General features: G+C 45.9%; 1 protein-coding gene across 3 annotated transcripts in view; it reads right to left on the bottom strand.

Annotated features, from left to right (window-relative positions):
* Positions 1-446: 446 nt before the first annotated feature.
* LOC142502062 (interferon-induced protein with tetratricopeptide repeats 5-like) overlaps positions 447-20,386 on the bottom strand; it is a 37,543-nt gene continuing 17,603 nt past the window's right edge. For all 3 annotated transcript variants that reach the window (XM_075612868.1, XM_075612869.1, XM_075612867.1), the window contains exon 2: positions 447-2,945. In XM_075612868.1, the coding sequence (XP_075468983.1) occupies positions 1,484-2,851 (1,368 nt within the window). In that variant the 5' untranslated portion in view covers positions 2,852-2,945 and the 3' untranslated portion in view covers positions 447-1,483. The remainder of the gene's footprint in view (positions 2,946-20,386) is intronic.

Here is a 20,386-nt window from a genome sequence, read left to right as displayed (position 1 = left end):
TTAGCATTGTATGAGCAAATGTGCCCAGCAGAGTGCAGCGCGAGGAGGGTCCGGATGATCGGGGCTTTGATTGGAGGAAGATGGCGCTGTGGGAGGAGCTCAGGTGAGGGAGAGGAGGAATGAGGCTGTGGCAGTGATTTGAGAAATAGGAGTAGGAGCTCAAGAGTCATTGGCCCAAGTACCCGGCTTAAGAACCATCCACCAAGAAATACCCACAGGACAGTGGGAATGGTACTGTGCATCATAGCTGCTGCCCTGACAAAGTATCTTATTGTCTCCCTTCCCCAGCAAAGTCCACTTTCCTTCAACCGTATCCTAGAAAACCCCTTTGGCAACGACCCATGAACCCGAGGAGTGCAAAACTGAGGCATGATGAGAATTCTCAAATTAACCCATACTACTAAATAGCACACAAACACATTTTATTGACATCAAATGTTTGTTACGAAGCATTAATTGATATGTCAATTTCATTTTGAAGTCTACATTGCATAACATGAAAAAACTGTATATGAAGATTGTTACATTTTGTAGACGATTTTAGTGTGTGCTATACTAAAGTTATACAATTTAGTATGGTTCTCAATCAAATATAAACATCATGCAAATTAATGTTTGCTGTTTTAATTCTGGACTTTGTTTTTGGAAGAAATACACTTAAGCAGGTATTACAATATCCAGGAACCATATTACAATCATTATGCAAACTTTTTATTACGCAATTATTTTCTCAACGTTTTACCCTTTCCATTTGGTGACAAGCAATTGAAGAAGCCTCCACAACTGGAGCATACAGCCATATATACATTCATATACATCGGCACGCAGATTGCAACTTTGCAATGGGACTGGAATAACTACTGTATTTATCATTAATATAGGGATTATTATAATTCTATTGGGTAAGTAATATACCACCGCTGCATAGTAACTTTTTTTTGACATGGGGTGTTTGAGCTTTAACTGTGGGGGAGACTCACTACGTGCCCTTTTGGCGTATCACACGGCGATCAGGCATTAACTTCCTTTCTTATCAATGGCAAACACAGGATCACAGTGCGATATCCCGCGTCCGCGCGTAGTGAGTCCTGGCCTTTTTATTATGTTTTTCTTTCTGTAAGAACTGTTAATTCTCTCATTGGCTTAATTCAGGTATTTGTATTGTATTGTTCTGCACTAAATTACCTGATCCTATATTTGCTGATTATTAAGATTTTTGCTGTTTTGAACTTTGTGGCCATAACAAATGTGTATTCTCATTGTGCTTAGCATGTTAGCTGTGCTGTGATCTATAAGTGGTACACAACGTTAATCTCAGTCTTCACTATACAACACTATGCTTTTCAGGTACTTCCACCACTGATATATTTGACAGCAGTATGTATTACGGTGTGTGACAATATAATAACACTGTATACTAAGTATATAGAAATGCATGTAAGTGTTTGCATATTCTTCATTTACACGTTGCAAAGCCTGTAATTCATATTTTCAATCTCATGTCACAAAGAGCACTCAAGTACTCTTCATTATAAGGATCACATTCATGCGCTTTTTCATAGCAGTCAATTGCTTGCATATTCTCTCCATTCTGCTGATGGACAAACCCAAGCAGGGCAAACCCAGTGGCATCTGACGGGTTTCTTTTTATTATTCTTTCAGCCAACTTGTTCAAATTCTTTTCAGATCTTTGTTTTGTTTTGGTTTCAATGCTTATCATGAGCACCTCTTTGTAATGTCTTATGGCTTCAGATTCGGATTTCCTGTGATATTCTTCATAAACTCCATAACTGTAGTGGATGTGTTGCTTCTCTTCACATGTGAGATTTTCCATGCTTAGCACTTTTTGAAATGTTTCTTTTGCTTTTTGGAATTGATTTCCGTCAGTATACATGTTTGCTAGATCAACGTGTGCGTATACAAAAGATGGTTTCAACTCCAGAGTCTTTTCAAAGTAAAATGTGGCATAACGAATCATTTCCCTTATTTGTTGTGTGTAGGTACCAGTGGGTTGAAAATTGGATTTTGCAGCCTTTGCATCTCTTTTCAGTTGTATCATATTTTGTCTGTAACAAAGACCTGCCTGGTGGTGAAGAAATCCAGAGCTGGGAGTCAGTTGTATTGCTTTATGCAGAACATCAAGAGCCTCCTTCGTCATTCCTTCTCTCCTGTAAAATTTTGCAACATAGCCAAGTAGATATGGATAATCTGGTGTTTGTCTCCATGCTTCCTCAATGCACTTTTTGGCCTCTTTAGCATGGTTTAAATCCTGATGTTTCAAACCAAGAAGAGCCCTGACCACTGTATCTTTCGGATTTAGCTGCACGGCACGTTTCAACAGTTCCAGTGATAGTTCATTAGTCGGGCACTTAGTTTCCTTGACACCTTCCAAGCGATACACTGCAGTTGCATAGCCCGTGTTCCACTCAGGATTTTCTGGGTCAATTTCAAGAGCTTTCTGAAAACATTCTTTGGCTTTTTCATAGTATTCTCCACAAATCGTTAACACACACCAACCATGTTCACCGTATATCTCAGCAAGCAGGACATTGCTACTGAGAGCGGTTTCAAACTTCTTGTGAATTGTTGCCACCTTGTTAATATAGTCCTGAGCCTTTTCTAATTCGTTTGTATGATAGTACAGCCATGCGTAGTTACCATAGGTCACAACGCATTTAATGTCTCTTTCAGCAGATTGCGTTTTTGGGATATGCTCTTCAGCTATTCCTAGCTGGGCAATGGCTTCCTCATTTTCGCCTTTCAGATGTTTTATATAGGCCAACGAATTGTAGATCATGTATCTGCGTGTAGTGATTAAAAATTCAACTTGATCGTTAAGCCGCTCTTCCATGTCATTAATATCACAATCCTTTGTCGGTGACCACCATGTAAAAGGGCACTCCAGCTTCAAGAGGCTGCTCTTCAAAGAACTCTTTAAAAGCTCACTAAGAAGAAAAAAAAGAGATTGGGCATTAGCTTGTAACAGCATTATACTGTGAGGCTGCTATTTCATGCTCGTTCTAGAATTTACGTATGTAACATGTAACATGTAAGTACTATGATGTTAAAAATATAGAACAAACTTGCACTCTCCCTGTGTACTCTAGCAGTGGACAAATGTGTCTTAAATAGAGATGTTAAGATCCTGCAACCATACTGCTGATGCACACAACTACAAAATACCATATTGGATCAGCACTCCAAAAAAAAATCAAAGAAGATAATGATACTCAGGTGTCACTTTTGGTTTCACCAAGTTTCTTCTTTAATGTATCAAAAATCATCAGCAATACAAACATATATAAGAACACACAAGGAAAGGTAAGTCAGCAGACAGACAGCCTGAGAACGGGGCGAGGAGGCCTTAAAACGTTTCTCTAATTTGCACATTTACTAGTGTCTGCTGACTTACCTTTCCTTGTGTGTTCTTATATATGTTTGTGGGAGAAGACGTTATATCTATGGCGCTGGGTCAGAAACATATGTATAAAGATAATAATTGTATTATACAACCAGTAGAAGGATGCACTCCGCTGGAACTCTTCCAATGAAGACAGTGAGTCATGCAAAGAAAACAAAAACAAACGTAGTGTAATACAATAACTAACAGGACACTCAACACTAAAAGACAAACACTTGCTGAGACAAATGACTGATATATAAAAAGTATAACATTTAATATAGTATAAAACAACACTAAAAATTGAAGGGTCACGTCTGCACTGCAGCCACAGAAGAAATGCCCGCTTACCAGACACTCAGAATATGCAGACAGTGGATATATCTGAGAGTATCCCCTCTCTTATGGGCCACACCACGTATCCTGACGTCTGACCGGAGCTCAGGAGGGAAACTCTTCCTGCTTTCTGTACCGCAGACCTCCGCACCACGAGTCCACCGGTTAGTGTGCACTGGGAGAGCCGCCGTCACGTGCTCTACATGGTGGCAGGATACACGCCGATAGCAGCCAACCAGCGGTATGATGTAATATGATCAGTCATTTGTCTCAGCAAGTGTTTGTCTTTTAGTGTTGAGTGTCCTGTTAGTTATTGTATTACACTACGTTTGTTTTTGTTTTCTTTGCATGACTCACTGTCTTCATTGGAAGAGTTCCAGCGGAGTGCATCCTTCTACTGGTTGTATAATACAATTATTATCTTTATACATATGTTTCTGACCCAGCGCCATAGATATAACGTCTTCTCCCGATTCTACATCTGACCTGGGGGGTCAGAGTTATATCACAGGCTGCGGGTCTTTTTTAGATTAGCGCTGCCTTTTTTGTTGTTTAGTGCCTTATATAAGTTTGTATTACTGCTTATTTTTGATACATTAAAGGAGAAACTTGGTGAGACCAAAAGGAACATGTGAGTATCATTATCTTATTTGACATATTTTGCGAGTGCTGATCCAATGGGACATTTTGATAACATGATGTAAACCACATAGATATTTCAACTAGACGTGCAAAACTTTCACACAAGTTCATGCAAGTGGTGAATTTGTGTTACAGACACACAGATATATACCATTAGCAGTGTTCGACAAACCTATACATTTGCACGCCCCGGGCGAGTGGATTTAACATCGTGGCGAGCTCCTATTGGCCCAAGCAGCACACATGTGGTACTAGGTGGCGAGTAGATTTTTTGGTGATTTGTCGCCCACTGACCATTAGCATATAGGGATTTGATTGGAGGATCCTGATAAACAAAATGTGTCAACACTTTAAATTAACTCCAAAAAGGCTGACATTTTTTCACCTTCAAAAAAAAACCTAATTGACATGCTATTCAATAAACCCTGGAGAGCTGTGATACGTAATCACACCCATCAGGCCACAATTTTTTTCCTTGGCTGCCATAGGGTGCATTCGCAGTATAGAAAACCCAATTCAACAGCTGGCGCTAGTTTAAAAAATATTAATACACCTATAAAATCACAGTATTATTGACTACTAAGTAACCATATTTGTCATACTTGAAAATGAGAGGTAACTCTCAATGTATTACTTCCTGGTAAAACATTTGATAAATAAAGGTATTATGCATCAAGCAACGGATTCAGGTTTTGTTCTGCGGCACATTTGTTTTCAATTTTTTCCCCTCTTTGGGACATAAAGTAGCAAAGTGTGTGTGTGTGTGCTTATTTTTTTTCCTCTTATCTATATATTACAATGGCCTACAGAGCTATTAGCCATAATTTGTTAAGTCGTACTCATTATTAGATGGAGGGTAGTTAGGTATATAGGGGTTGAGATAGTGGGAGTGGATGATGGGGCATGTGCCCCAGAGAGAAAGGTTAGGTCCCCCTGTGGGAGGTGAGAAAGGTTAACCCCTTGTATGCTTTGGCTGCAGGGCTGGTGCAACCACTTGGCAACTGAGGCAGTCGCCTAGGGCTGCATATTTTGGGGGGTGGCAAAAGATGCGGTAAGTATAGGACGGCGGAAGCAGAGGAGGAGGACAGTTGGTGGCAGGAGAGGAGGAGACTGGCAGGCGGCAGCAGGAGATGAGGAGGAGGACATCAAGCAGGAGAAAGGGACTGAGAATAGTTGGAGAGGAGCAGTGAGGCAGAGGAGGCACGCGCCCCAGATCCGTCCCGGCCATCCTGCTCTGCTCCTGTGGTCCTCAGTCATCTTCTTCAAGTACTGCCTAACGTGCTCCTTCTCTGCTGCTCTGCTCTGCTCCTGCAATTCTCTGTCCTCTTCTCCCACCACCGCCCGCCATCTTCCTCCTCTGCTGTAATGCTCTTGACATCTCCACTTCAGACCACCAAAACCAGGTAGTTAAGAGAAGGGGGTGATAGAGCAGGGGGGAAGAGAGGTAGAGGAGGGGGTGAGAGGAAGATGAGAAGGAGGGGGGCAAGAGGAAGAGAAGGAGGAGTGTGAGAGGGGAAGATGAGAAGGAGGGGGGACAGGAAGAGGATAAGGAGGGGGTGAGCAAGGGAGGAGGGGGGTGAGCGAGGGGGAGGGGGGGGAGGGAGGAAGAGGGGGGATGAGGGAGGAAGAGAAGGGGGTGAGGGAGGAAGAGAAGGATGAGGGAGGAAGAGGAGGATGGGCAAGATAGGAAGAGGATTGGGGGTGAGAGAGGGAGAGGAAAAAGAGGGGGTGGGGTGAGAGGACAAGGGGGAGAGAGGATGAGTAGGGGGTGAGAGGAGGAGGATGGAATGAGAGGAGGAGGAGGGGTGAGAGAAGAGGAGGGGGTAATTGAGAAAGGAGTGGGGGTGATTGAAGAGGAGGGGGGTGATTGAGGATTGGGAGGGTGTAAGAGAAAGGAGGAATAGGAGGGTGTGAGAGACAGGAAGAATGGGAGGGTGTGAGAGAAGAAGATGAGTGGGAGAGGGTAAGAGAGGAGGAATGGGATGGGGTGTGAGAGAGGAGGAGGAGTGGGATGGGGTGATATAGGAGGAGTAGGAAGCGGGGTGAGAGGATGAGGAGTGGGAGGGGGTGAGAGAGAGAAGGAGCTGAGGGGGTGTGAGAGATGGGGGGTGAGATGATAGAGGAGGTGGGGGGGGTGAGACAAGAGAGGATGGGGAGAGGTTGAGTAATAATGGGGCTATAATAACAAAAGAAGAATCGGAAAGTTTGGGGCGGTTCTGAACATTTGCCTAGGGTGCCGAATACCCTTGCACCGACCCGGCTTAGCAGTTAGTACGGGATTGCATGTAATATATTGGGTAGTTCGGCAGATGATTACCTCCCACCTTCTGTCTCTGTAAGTTCTCCCATTTACTATTTAGATTGTAAGCTCATCGGGGCAGCGACTCCTTTTCCAATTGTTTTATGTATGTAGCGCATATTTGCATTGTGTTATAATATTATGTCATGTGTATTACTGCTGTAAAGTGCTATGTACCTAGAAGGAGCTATAGGAATAAAGATATATATATACATAATTAGTATTATTAATCCTTTAGGTAATATGGCAGACATGACGGGATGCACCATGCATGATGCACGGCTACAGTATATGACCACGATGGTTACTAAGGGGTTTATTTTTGAAGTCTTTTAGTATCAATTGAATCCAGGTATAAATTCTAATTCATTGTACACCTGGCATCTTCGGCAGTGAGGATAGAAATTAACGAAAATTATTCTTTTTTTTTAATTAAGCAAAAAGTGTAAAAATGTCTCAGGGGAAGACGTCCCAAATTATTTTGTAATATTCTAGTGAAAAGAGTAATAATATCAGTGGTTAAAATGCGTACAAATCAGACAGAGATGTCAATTAAAAAACAACCGAACAAAGCAGTAACATATTTTTTATTTTATTTGTGTCTCTTTAGGGATTTGTCTTTACAAGTGAAACTTTTATTAACCAAGGAAGACGAAGACTTGTCTCGTTTTGAATATAAATCTTTTTGTTTAGATGTGCCCAATAATATTTTAAAGGAAGTTGATATAATAATTTAATAATAACGTCAACCACACCCACGGCGATGTTAATGAGCCAAGAGGATAAAGAACTGTGAATTCCCAGCTGCATTCCATCTGAACTCTTTCATTGTACATCTGCTTCGCCCCAAAGGCAGATAGTCTTTGGCATAGGCGAAGGGCAGCTAAAGGTAGGGTGACCAGATGTCCCGGTTTTGCCGGGACAGTCCCGTTTTTTTCTGTCCTGTCCCTGTTGCCAGTCCGTTTTGAAAATGTCCCGGTTTTTATTCCTGGTCCCGGTTTTTCAATGCGGCTGCGCTGTGTGAGTTGGCAGTGGTGGTGCACGAGGCGGCGGTGAGGAGGATGCGGCAGCCGGTGAGTATTTTGAATGGTAGAATGAATGAATGCTGGGGGTTGGACTTTAGACTAGAAAATGCTGAGCCGCAGGGGATTGGATGAAGGAGGATGCTGGGGGCGGGGCTTTGTAAAATGCCGGGCCGCAGGAGTTTGGTTGGAGGTCAGAGGATACAGGGGGCGGATGTTTTGAACAGAGCACACTGAGCTGCTTTTCAGCGCGTGTGTGTGTGTGTGTGTGTGTGTGTCATAGGAGTAGAGGAGGGAGAGATATGAGAAGGGAAGGGGGAGATATGAGAAGAGGAGGAGGGGGAGATATGAGGAGAGGGAGATATGAGGAGAGGAGGGGGAGATATGAGGAGGGGAAGGTATGAGGAGGGGAGGGGAATGTATGTGGAGGGGAGGGGAAGGTATGAGGAGGGTAGGGAGAGATATGGGGAGGGATGGAGGAGATATTAGGAGATATGAGGCGGGGAGGAGGAGATAAAAGGAGGTCAGGAGGAGATATGAGGAGGGGTGGGGGAGATATTGAGAGATATGAGGAGGGGAGTAATGAGGCGGTGAGGGGGAGATATGAGATGAGAAGGACATATGAGGAGGGGGAGATATGAGGAGCTGAGGGGGAGATATTAGGAGGGGAGGAGAAGGTATGAGCAGGGAGGGGAAGGTATGAGGAGGGGAGGGCAAGGTATGAGGAGGGGAGGGGGAGATATGAGGAGGGGAAGATATGTGGAGGGGAGGGGAAGATATGAGGAGGGGAGGGAGAGGTATGGGGGAGTGTGACAGGGTAAATAAAAGCCACCAGTTGTATGCCTGGAAAACCTATGTCTAGTCTGCAGTGCAGCACTGACTAGGTTAATTTCAGCTGGGAACCTCAAGACAATTAGTTGGATCCCAGCTGCCTAATCAAGGTATGTTAAAACCCAGGTTGTAGACACATGAAGCTGGCTGTTGAGGAGTGAGCTGCTGAGAGATTTCCTGATACAAGGTCTGATTAGAAAAGTAGATGAATTGTGAACTGTCTGTCCCCTGCATAGAAAAGGGCAACTGCCATATACACTGTCTGCTAAAGTGATACTGTTTTTGTTCGGTTTGCTGAAGAAAAAGCCATTTTTGTTTGTTGCTGAAAAAGAGCTATTTTGTTTTGTGTGCTGTGTATTTTTCAAGGCAAAATAAAACAGCCTTGTCAAGAAACTCACGTGTGTAGTTGCATGTACCCTGCAACATATGGTGTCAAGAATTGGGAAGGATTTTTTTCAAAAGGCTCCTGCAGTTAAAGGGCCACACACACACACAAGAATGGAAGAACTTTTGAAAGAGTTTCTGTGCGAGCAGACCAGACAGCAGGGACAGTTAATGCAGGAGCAGGCCCGGCTGCAAGCAGAGAGAGATGAAAGAATACAAGCAGCACAGGATGAGCAGATTGCCAAGCTGCTGACCCATTTCCAAGGGTCTGCCAGTCCAGAACTTGCAAACAGACCCCCGATACTCCTGAGGAAAATGGCGCCGAATGAGGATCCAGAGGCTTTTTTTACTTACATTTGAAAGAGTCGCCGAAGCTCAGGGCTGGGCTGCAGATCACTGGGCAACTGCTTTGGCCCCGCTCCTCATAGGAGAAGCCCAGGCCTCATATCAGGGCCTCCCTACAGATCAGGCAATGGACTACCGACAAGTAAAAGCCACCATACTGGATCGCTTAGGTCTGACCCCAGAGACCTACCGGCAGCAGTTCTGGAACATGAAGTACACCGCTAAGATGAGACCCCGGATCCTCGCTCAGCGATTATTGGACTTGTGTACACGCTGGATACAACCCGAGGAGTGCACTAAGGAGGCAATTCTTGAGCAGGTGGTTTTGGAACAATTTCTACAAATAATACCCCCTTCCGCACGCTCGTGGGTAAAACGCCACGCTGCTGAAACCCTAGCTTTGGCGGTCTGACTCGTGGAAAACTTCCTTGGGGCTGAGCAGCAGGCGAGTGTCCTGGACCCGACTCCACCGGCACTTGCGGACGCCCAAAGAGGGAGGTCGGATCAATGGGGAACCTACGGCCCGTCACGGAACCGCCAAGTCCAACGGAAGGAGCAGTCGTTCCAGCAAGGACGGAGTCCAAATGCGGGTCTCCGCAGAGACCCTCATCTCCTTCCGGATGTCGGCTCGTCGAAAAATGAGAGGAACTTTCGAGGACGTCGCCCACAGGACCCACCAGACGCCTGGTCTCCAGTAACCGGTCCAGCGGAGCGATATCCACAGCCCCCTCCTGCGAGGGAACCCTCTCCATGTTCCGCCTGCGGAGAACAAGGCCACCGGTATGTGGACTGTCCATTCATGGATTGTTCATTCAGCAGAACCGTCGCCTCGGCTTTTACTGGGGAAAATTACAAGCCCTGGCTACTTCCAGCCCTGATTGGGGGAAAAACCGTCCAGGCCCTTGTAGATTCGGGCTCTGGGAAAACTCTGGTCCTCCAGGAACTGTTACCACCCAACGTGTGTTCTTTTGACTCCCCATGGAGCATAGAATGTATACACGGCGATGTAAAACGCTATCCGACAGCCAAAATCCGGCTACAGGTAAAAGGTCAGGAGGCTTACCTCGAAGTAGGAGTCGCTCCTTGGCTCCCTGCCCCCATTGTGCTCAGTCAGGACTGGCCTTTCTTTTCAGACCTAATGGCCCCAGTCTTTCATGAGGAGCCTCCTTCTAGGGCTCAGGAGAACCCTGGCAAACTGTTCCCCTTCTCGGCAGACCTTTTTCCCAGTAGACACTGAGTTCAAAAGACTCGGAAGCAAAGACGCTTGGACAAACATGACTGGTTGCAGAAATCTGGGTCTCAAGGTGACCATTCAAGTAGTCAGAGGTCACAAGTGATGGCTGGGGATGGCCAAAGAGAGGGGGATATGGGCCCTGGAGATTTACCAGACCTATACCTCCCTGACTTTCGCCAGAAGCAAAGGGAAGACCCAGTCCTTGCTAGACAGTATGACAAGGTGGTGAAAATTGATGATCAGATTTTAGATGCACAGGGGGTGATAGTATTCCCCCATTTTGAGCTATCAAAGGATATCCTATATAGGGTGAATAGGCAGACACAAACAGGGGAGGTCACCAGACAGATATTGGTTCAAGGCATTTGTTAAATCTGTGTTCACTCTAGCCCATACTGTCCCTTGGGGTGGTCACCTGGGCAGGGATAAAACATTGGATCGTATTTCATCCCGATTCTATTGGCCAGGGATGCATAGTGATATTGCTAAGCTATGTGCAGCATGTCCAGAGTGCCAGCTAACTAGTCCAAAAGGACAAAAAACAGCCCATTTGGTTCCTCTACCCTTGGTGTCAGTTCCCTTTGAGAGGATTGTGGTAGACTTGGTAGGACCTCTAGAACCTTCTGCGAAAGGACACAGGTTTATCCATGTAATAGTTGATTATGCGACAAGATATCCTGAGGCGTTCCCCCTGAGAACAGCAACGGCGAAGCAAGTAGCCAACAAGTTGTTGGAACGGTTCTCACGGGTTGGTCTTCCCCAGGTTATGTTGACAGACCAAGGTACAAATTTCATGGCTAAACTGATGCAGGATGTCTTAAAGTTACTAGAGGTCAAGTCTGTTCGGACATCGGTCTACCATCCACAGACTGACGGATTGGTGGAAAGATTTAACCGAACTCTAAAAGGGATGCTGAGGAAATTTGTAGATTCAGAGAAGAGAGCCTGGGATGAACTTCTCCCTTTTCTGCTGTTTGCAGTGCGGGAAGTTCCCCAGGCCTCCACGGGATTCTCTCCATTTGAACTGCTGTATGGCCGCCAACCCCGGTGTATCCTAGACCTCCTAAAGGAGTCCTGGGAGGAACAGCAGTCCCCTTCTAAGAATACCCTGCAATATGTACTAGACCTTAGGAAGCGCCTAGATGTGGTCGGCCATTTTGCCAGGGAGAATCTTAGATCAGCCCAGGACAGTCAGGAGAGACATTACAATCAGAATGCTCGCATGAGAGTGTTTAACCCAGGAGACCAGGTGATGATATTGTTACCCAGTTGCGAGAGTAAACTCCTGGCCAAATGGCAGGGCCCATTTGAAGTACTCTGCCGTACGGGTGATGTGGATTACGAGATCGCTCAACCAGGGTCCAGGAAGGGTAAACAAATTTACCATGTGAACTTGCTGAAACCCTGGAAGTTGCAGCGGTCTCTATTCATCCACCCGGTGGAGGAGGAAACGGACTTGGGTCCTCAGCCTCCACGGGAGAACATCGTGAGTGACGATAAAATCCCAATGGGTAAACAGTTGTCCTCTGAACAAAAAGGGGACTTGTTAGCAATAATTACACAATTCCAGGATGTTTTTTCTGACTTACCAGGACAAACTAACTTAATTTCCCATGCAATCGAGACAGCACTGGGGTAAAAATACGTTCCCGTCCTTATAGGTTGCCTGAAAGTCGTAGGGCTCTGGTAGAGAAGGAGGTACAAGAAATGTTACACTTAGGAGTGATTGAGAAATCATGCAGTGAGTGGTGTAGTCCACTAATTATGGTCCCTAAACCCGATGGGAAGGTAAGATTTTGTGTGGACCTCCGAAAGGTCAATGCGGTATCCAAGTTTGACGCATATCCGATGCCAAGGGTGGACGAATTAATTGACTCCCTTGGTAACGCGGAATATATATCCACGTTAGACTTGACAAAAGTATACTGGCAAATACCCTTAGAGGAAAAGTCCAAATGCAAAACAGCCTTTGCCACTCCCATGGGTTTATACCAGTTTGTGACAATGCCATTTGGACTGCATGGAGCCCCAGCCACATTTCAGAGACTCATGGATAAGGTACTGAGGCCCCATAGGACTTATGCCGCAGCCTATCTAGATGACATTGTCATTTATAGTAAACACTGGCGGGCCCATCTAAATAGGCTGAAAGCGGTCCTCAAATCTCTAAGAGAGGCAGGGCTCACAGCCAACCCTAAGAAATGTGCCTTGGGTAAAGCGGAAACCAAATATTTAGGGTATGCAGTGGGAGGTGGAAAAGTAAGGCCACTAGCCGACAAGGTAGCTGCCCTGAAAGAAGTTCCGACCCCCCAAACAAAAACGCAGGTAGGCTCTCTGCTGGGTTTAGCAGGGTACTACCGGCGGTTCATCCCCAACTATTCGGAAGTGGCAGCCCCTTTAATGGACCTCACAAAAAAGTGTGCCCCTACACAAGTGGTGTGGTCAAGGGATTGTCAAAGTGCCTTTGAGGACATAAAAAGGTGTCTATCAGAGGGTCCCATCCTTAGAAGCCAAGACTTCAACAGCCCTTTTATAGTGCAGACAGATGCATCAGAGATAGGGCTAGGGGCAGTGTTGTCACAACAGTTTGAGGGAGTTGAACATCCTATCCTTTTCCTGAGTAGGAAATTGTTCCCAAGGGGAAAAAAAATACTCAGTGATAGAGAAAGAGTGCCTCGCAGTAAAGTGGGCAATCGAGGCTTTGAGGCATTACCTGGCAGGAGTCCATTTTACTTTGGTGACGGATCATGCTCCACTGAAATGGTTAAATAGCATGAAGGATTCCAATGCTAGATTGACTAGATGGTATATGGCCCTCCAACCCTTCTCATTTGAGATTCAGCATAGGCCGGGAAAAGAGAACGCAAATGCTGACTTCTTTTCTAGAGAAGGGGTGGATGGTCGGGCTTCAGCCGTGCGTAACCCCAGCCACACACTAACAGGGGAGGAATGTGACAGAGTAAATAAAAGCCACCAGTTGTATGCCTGGAAAACCTATGTCTAGTCTGCAGTGCAGCACTGACTAGGTTAATTTCAGCTGGGAACCTCAGGACAATTAGTTGGATCCCAGCTGCCTAATCAAGGTATGTTAAAACCCAGGTTGTAGACACATGAAGCTGGCTGTTGAGGAGTGAGCTGCTGAGAGATTTCCTGATACAAGGTCTGATTAGAAAAGTAGATGAATTGTGAACTGTCTGTCCCCTGCATAGAAAAGGGCAACTGCCATATACACTGTCTGCTAAAGTGATACTGTTTTTGTTCGGTTTGCTAAAGAAAAAGCCATTTTCGTTTGTTGCTGAAAAAGAGCCATTTTGTTTTGTGTGCTGTGTATTTTTCAAGGCAAAATAAAATAGCCTTATCAAGAAACTCACGTGTGTAGTTGCATGTACCCTGCAACAGGGAGATATTAGGAGATATGAGGCGGTGAGGAGGAGATAAGAGGAGGGCAGGAGGAGATATGAGGAGCACACTGAGCTGCTTCTCAGCGTGCGTGTGTGTATGTCATAGGAGTAGAGGAGGGAGAGATATGAGAAGGGGAGGGGGAGTGTGGACGGACATTCACAGAGGTACACTTGGAGTCGTTTATAATGTGAAATTATAATACGGCTTTATTGTGCCTTTTCCTTTTCATCAGGAAATTCATCCAAACAAGGGGGGGGGGGGAACAAAGCTTCTATTCACTTGGGAGTATTTCTAGTGAAACACTATGCATTAATTCACATCTCCCTTAATCAAGCAGTTCTCTAGTCCCAAAACATATAGCATAAATAAGCAGATATAAGCAGTCTCTTAATAATGAAAGTCTTATCTGTTCCTTGGAGGAAAATCTTCTCTGGTTCAGCTCCCTTCCCTCAGGGTGTGTCAGCATTCAGGTTCAGAAGTTTTCCCTGTGTCTTGTACGCAGCTCTGTTGTGTTTTCTGACAGAGCTCAAGACAGTTGTGAGAGTCAAAGACAATCTCTGCCCTCTCTCCCAAGTTCAGCCCAGATATGAGCTAAGGAGGAGTCCCTTCCTGTCTCAAAGGCAGGCTTTTTCTGCTACCTGTATTCAGGCAGGTGGTGCTAGTTAATTTGCTACCAGCAGTTAACCACCACATTGCTGAATTAGAGGCACCTTTGTGAACAGGGATAAGTCCCCTGTTACATACCTCCCCTGTTTGTGGGAAGCTCGGGCCAAAGCCCATCCTTCCACTCTCATTTGAGATCTTTCTGTGACTTGAATGGAAGTGGATGGAGGAAGAGAACCCTCTGTCCCGCTGGGATTGGAGCCCTTTCTCCAGTTTATTTTTGTCTCCTCCCGAAGGTGCTTGAGATCAGCATTCCTCAGTCGCTCGAGGAGGACTTTTTCCACGTAAAGTCTTTTTATCACGTGCGCGGTCTTGAGAATTCTGTTGCGTCGGGCACTCCTCTTTTTGTAGACAAAGTGTATGGCAACAGTTGTAGAGCAGTTAGGACTAGCTCTTAGAGTTATCTGCTCTTGAAGTGGTCTTTCTGCCACTTCTCCACACCACAGAGTCGCCAGTTCAGCTTCTTTGGGACTGAGTTGGACCTCCACCTCCTTTTCCAGAGAACGTCCTATTTTTCCAGATTCCTCAGCTAAGGATTCTTCTGGCTTTGATTCTGCACTCCTACCTCTGACTTGAATGGAAGTGCACTCCTACCTCTGTTTGTTGCCTGTTGGGCAGCTGTAGGTTTGGCTAGTGCTTTCTTTGGTGGCTCAAACTTCGTAATTTTGTTTTGAAGTTGCGTGGAGTCCCCAACTCTCACTGTACCCTTGTCCTTACGGGCATTAGTTACTGTGGGATACTGGTCCTTGGGCAGAGCCAATACCTTTTTCCGTATTGGAGGAATCTGTATCAGAGTCTCCTTCATATTCTGGAGCTCTGTAATTTTTGTCGTCAAGGTTGCCGCTGCATCTGTTTCCTCCTTGGTGTACTGACTCAAGGGAATGGAACAGTCTCTCTGTCTCTCCAGCTCTTGTTCCAGTTTCTGAGCCTTCTCACGCTCCCTCTCATACAGAGTCACCTGGTATCGAAGCTCCACTTCCAACGATGCTCTGAAGACATGCAGCGTGGCCTTTAGCTCCTCATACTGCTCTGTGGGGACGTACTGGGTATTCAGACGTTCCTGCAGCGCTTGTACCTCTTTAGCAGCCTGCAGCTTGTCTTCCTGCAGTGTTTGCTGCTTCTCCTAAGCATACTGGAGGTGTGTACGCAGACCTTGCCGTTTGTTCTGCAGTCGGTGCTCTGCTTCAAACATTTCCTCTTTCAAAAGTTTATTTATTTCTTTAAGAGCTTGCAGCTCTTCATTCTTTCCCTTGACGTATTCTGTCAACTCAGAATTTTCTTTTTTTAATCTTAAATTTTCTCTTTTTTCAGTCTCTGTACTATTCAGGGCTTCCTTGCAGTCCACCTTCCATTTTTACACATCTGCTTGGAGGCGGGCTGTCTCCTGCCGTGAGACTTCCATCTCCAGGTTTAAGTTCTGAAGCTCCTTCTGAGAGACTTTGAGATCTAAGTTAAGTTCTAGGATAGTTTTCCTTGAAATGTCCCGCTCCTCAGTGAGACTGTGTAGTTCCTTTCTGGAAACTTCCAGGTCTGTGCGGCAGCTGTTGGTCTCATGATGTGAGGCATCCAGTGCTCTGTGGAGTGTCTGAACCTCTTGCTGAGCTATGTCCACCTCTATCTGGACACTGTTGACCTCCTGTTGTGAGGCATTCAGCTCTATGCGAAGAGTGTGAACCTCTTGCTGGAAGACTGTCATCTGCTTCAGTGCCTCCTCATACTTCCGCTTTAGCGTAGCCACCATTTTATCAGATTTGTTCTGCTTTTCATCCATGGCGGAAATAGCAGCATTTGCAGTATCTAGCTCAGTCTTGAGATCGTCCAATTCTGTCCTGGCCATAGAGTACATTGCGAGCACATATTCCTGTAGCTTAACGTTATTTTTCAGTAGCTCCGCGTAACCATCTTTCTTTTGATTCAATTGTTCACGGAGTAAATCACAGTCACGCCTGGCAATTTCAGGGCATCTTCAGGGCTGGTCAAGGGATCGTCACTCACTGGTTCCGGCTCCGCTTCCCTGGGATGGTTGGTTGAGGGTTCCTCACTGTTGGCACCGGACAGACACTTCTTTGGGATACACGACTTCTGCCTTGGGCCCTCTGGATATTCAGTTATACGCGGGACGAATTCTCCATTTTCTCCAGCCTGCAGGGCATCTCGGTCCCCCTTTTTCTCCACAGGATCTGCGGACGTGTCTGTTACTTCCACGGTAAGTGAAGAACTGCTTTTCTTTTTCTTCCTTTTTGATTTGGATGACACCGTCCCTTCAGGGATACTGGGGTCTCCATCTTCATTTGAAGTTTTAGCAGCTTCATTATATACGCCAGGCTTTTCTTGCAGCTGCTTTAGCTGAAAGAAATATTCGGTGATCCACTGCTCCCGCTCTTTCTCCTGCTGATCATATTCGTCAAAGGGAGCGGTCTTTTCGGTTCGTGCCGAGTTCAGACACCCCCACCATTCTTGGGGTGTTTTGTGGGTGTGACTCGGATCGGGTTCCCCGTAAGAGATGTCTTCCTCTTTATTGGACTGGAAGGGCCACTCTTCTGTGGGGTAGGGTTCATTACAGGAACGCTGCATCTTGTCCTCCATTTGTAGGCTATAAGGTGTAATTTTCTTCCTGGCCTCAGGAGGCGCTATTGCAGCTGTTGCCACTGTATTTGCTAGAACCCCCAATTGTGGTAGTCCTACAGAAGGGCATATTTTGCTTGTAGAGGTCGTAGCTCTTTTCTTTCTTGGGTAAAAAAAATTTTTTTCAATATCAGCAGTACTCTGCATGCATTTTTTTTTCAGGTATACAAGATTGTGCAGTTGCTAGGTAAAAAAAAAAAGTCTATTTGCTATACACCATTTATTTGCTAGGTGCAGCTCCGCTGCCTCAGCAACAGAATTTGGTTTTCTGCCTGAGTTCAGTAATTTTCAGTCTCATCTTTGGGTATTATGGCATTCACACTTCACACTTGTCTGTTTTGCTCCCAAGATAATAGGCATACTTTTTTTTTACTTGCAGAAAAAAAAACATTCTTTGCAGTGGACTCAACACTCAGCAATTGGCTTTGAAAAAACTTTTCCTTTATAGGGCAATTTTACACTCAGCATTTGTTTGCTAAAAATACCCCTGCTTCAGTACAGTCTTGTATCAATTTTCACACTTTTCTGCATATACTTCATTCACAGCTGGTAGCCCTATGCGGTGTGGCAACCTTTATTTGCAAAATCAGTACCACTCGTGGGTCACCATCTGTATTCAAAACAACAAACACCTATCCCTTTAAGGGCTGACTCACTTCTTGAACCCTGACTATGGCTGGAAGGCAAAACCCCTATTTCAATGCAGTGTAAGTTTCAGTGGTGTGTACACCTTTAACTCTGCCTCTGCTGCATGAGAGGTTTTTTTTTTTTTTTTTTTCCAAGTTGTTTAGACTGTTTGTAGGCAAAAAAAAAACATAACAAAAAATTCACATAAAAACTCCGGTCCTTTTTAACTACAAAGACACCTCTCGTCCCACTTCTGACGACCATATGTGGACGGACATTCACAGAGGTACACTTGGAGTCGTTTATAATGTGAAATTATAATAAGGCTTTATTGTGCCTTTTCCTTTTCATCAGGAAATTCATCCAAACAAGGGGGGGGGGGGGAACAAAGCTTCTATTCACTTGGGAGTATTTCTAGTGAAACACTATGCAATAATTCACATCTCCCTTAATCAAGCAGTTCTCTAGTCCCAAAACATATAGCATAAATAAGCAGATATAAGCAGTCTCTTAATAATGAAAGTCTTATCTGTTCCTTGGAGGAAAATCTTGTCTGGTTCAGCTCCCTTCCCTCAGGGTGTGTCAGCATTCAGGTTCAGAAGTTTTCCCTGTGTCTTGTATGCAGCTCTGTTGTGTTTTCTGACAGAGCTCAAGACAGTTGTGAGAGTCAAAGACAATCTCTGCCTCTCTCCCAAGTTCAGCCCAGATATGAGCTAAGGAGGAGTCCCTTCCTGTCTCAATGGCAGGCTTTTTCTGCTACCTGTAATCAGGCAGGTGGTGCTAGTTAATTTGCTACCAGTAGTTAACCACCACACTGCTGGATTAGAGGCACCTTTGTGAACAGGGATAAGTCCCCTGTTACAGGGAGATATGAGGAGAGGAGGAGGGGGAGATATGAGGAGAGGAGGAGGGGGAGATATGAGGAGAGGAGGAGGGGGAGATATGAGGAGAGGAGGAGGGGGAGATATGAGGAGAGGAGGAGGGGGAGATATGAGGAGAGGAGGGGGAGATATGAGGAGAGGAGGGGGAGATATGAGGAGAGGAGGGGGAGATATGAAGAGAGGAGGGGGAGATATGAAGAGAGGAGGGGGAGATATGAGGAGAGGAGGAGGAGAGGATGGGGAGATATGAAGAGAGGAGAGGGAGATATGAGAAGAGGAGAGGCTGAGGGGAGATATGAGGAGGGGAAGGTATGATGAGGGGAGGGGAAGGTATGAGGATGGGAGGGGAAGGTATGAGGAGGGGAGGGGAAGGTATGAGGAGGGAGAGGTATGGGAGGGATGGAGGAGATATTGGGAGATATGAGGCAGGGAGGAGGAGATAAAAGGAGGGATGGAGGAGATATGAGGAGGGGTGGGGGAGATATTAAGAGATATGAGGAGGGGAGTAATGAGGCAGTGAGGGGGAGATATGAGATGAGAAGGACATATGAGAAGGGGAGGGGAGAAATGAGGAGCTGAGGGGGAGATATGAGGAGGGGAAGGTATGAGGAGAGGAGGGGGAGATATGAGTAGAGATGGGGGGATATGAGGAGATATGAAGAGGGGGAAGGAGATATGAGAAGAGGAGAGGGAGATATGAGGAGGGGAGAAATTAGGAGCTGAGGGGAGATATGAGGAGGGGAGGGGAAGGTATGAGGAGGGGAGGGGAAGGTATGAGGAGGGGAGGGGGAGCTATGAGGAGGGGAAGGTATGAGGAGGGGAGGGGAAGGTATGAGAGGAGAGGGGGAGATATGAGGAGGGGAAGGTATGTGGAGGGGAGGGGAAGGTATGAGGAGGGGAGGGAGAGATATTGGGGAGGTATTAGGAGATATGAGGCGGGGAGGAGGAGATAAGAGGAGGGCAGGAGGAGATATGAGGAGTGGCGGGGGAGAGTGGGAGATATGAGGAGGGGAGGAGATATGAGGAGGGGAGTAATGAGACGTGAGGGGGAGATATGAGATGAGAAGGAGATATGAGGAGCTGAGGGGGAGATATGAGGAAGGGGGGAAGGTATGAGGAGGGGTGGGTGAGATATGGGGAGGGGGAGGTCTGAGGAGGGATGGAGGAGATATTAGGAGATATGAGATGGGGAGGGGGAGATAAGAGGAGGGCAGGAGGAGATATGAGCAGGTGAAGGGGAGATGAGAAGAGGGGAAGGTATGGAGGGGAGGGGAAGGTATGAGGAGGGGAGGGGAAGATATGGGGGGAGATAGGAGGAGGGGAGGAGATATGAGGAGGGGAATTATGAAGCGGTGAATGGGAGATATGAGATGACAAGGAGATATGAGAAGGGGAGATATTAGGAAGGGAGGGGGAGATATAAGGAGAGGAGGGGGAGATAGGAGAAGGGGAGGAGATATGAGGCGGGGGAGATATGAGGACAGGAGGGGAAGGTATGAGGGGAGGTATGAGGAAGGATGGGGGAGATATTAGGAGATATGAGGTGTTATAAATCTGTGCACAGGACATACTTGAAAATGAGGTAACGAGGTAGTTGGCAATGTATTACTTCCTGGTAAAACATTTTTATAAATAAATTGACCAACAACTACTTTATTTGGCAACTCTTCTATTTCTGGGTAAAAAATGCAGATT

The sequence above is a fragment of the Ascaphus truei genome, chromosome 8 (genome assembly GCF_040206685.1).
Source record: "Ascaphus truei isolate aAscTru1 chromosome 8, aAscTru1.hap1, whole genome shotgun sequence".
NCBI classification, from domain to species: Eukaryota; Metazoa; Chordata; class Amphibia; order Anura; family Ascaphidae; genus Ascaphus; species Ascaphus truei.
This window is presented reverse-complemented; position numbering and strand designations above follow the sequence as displayed.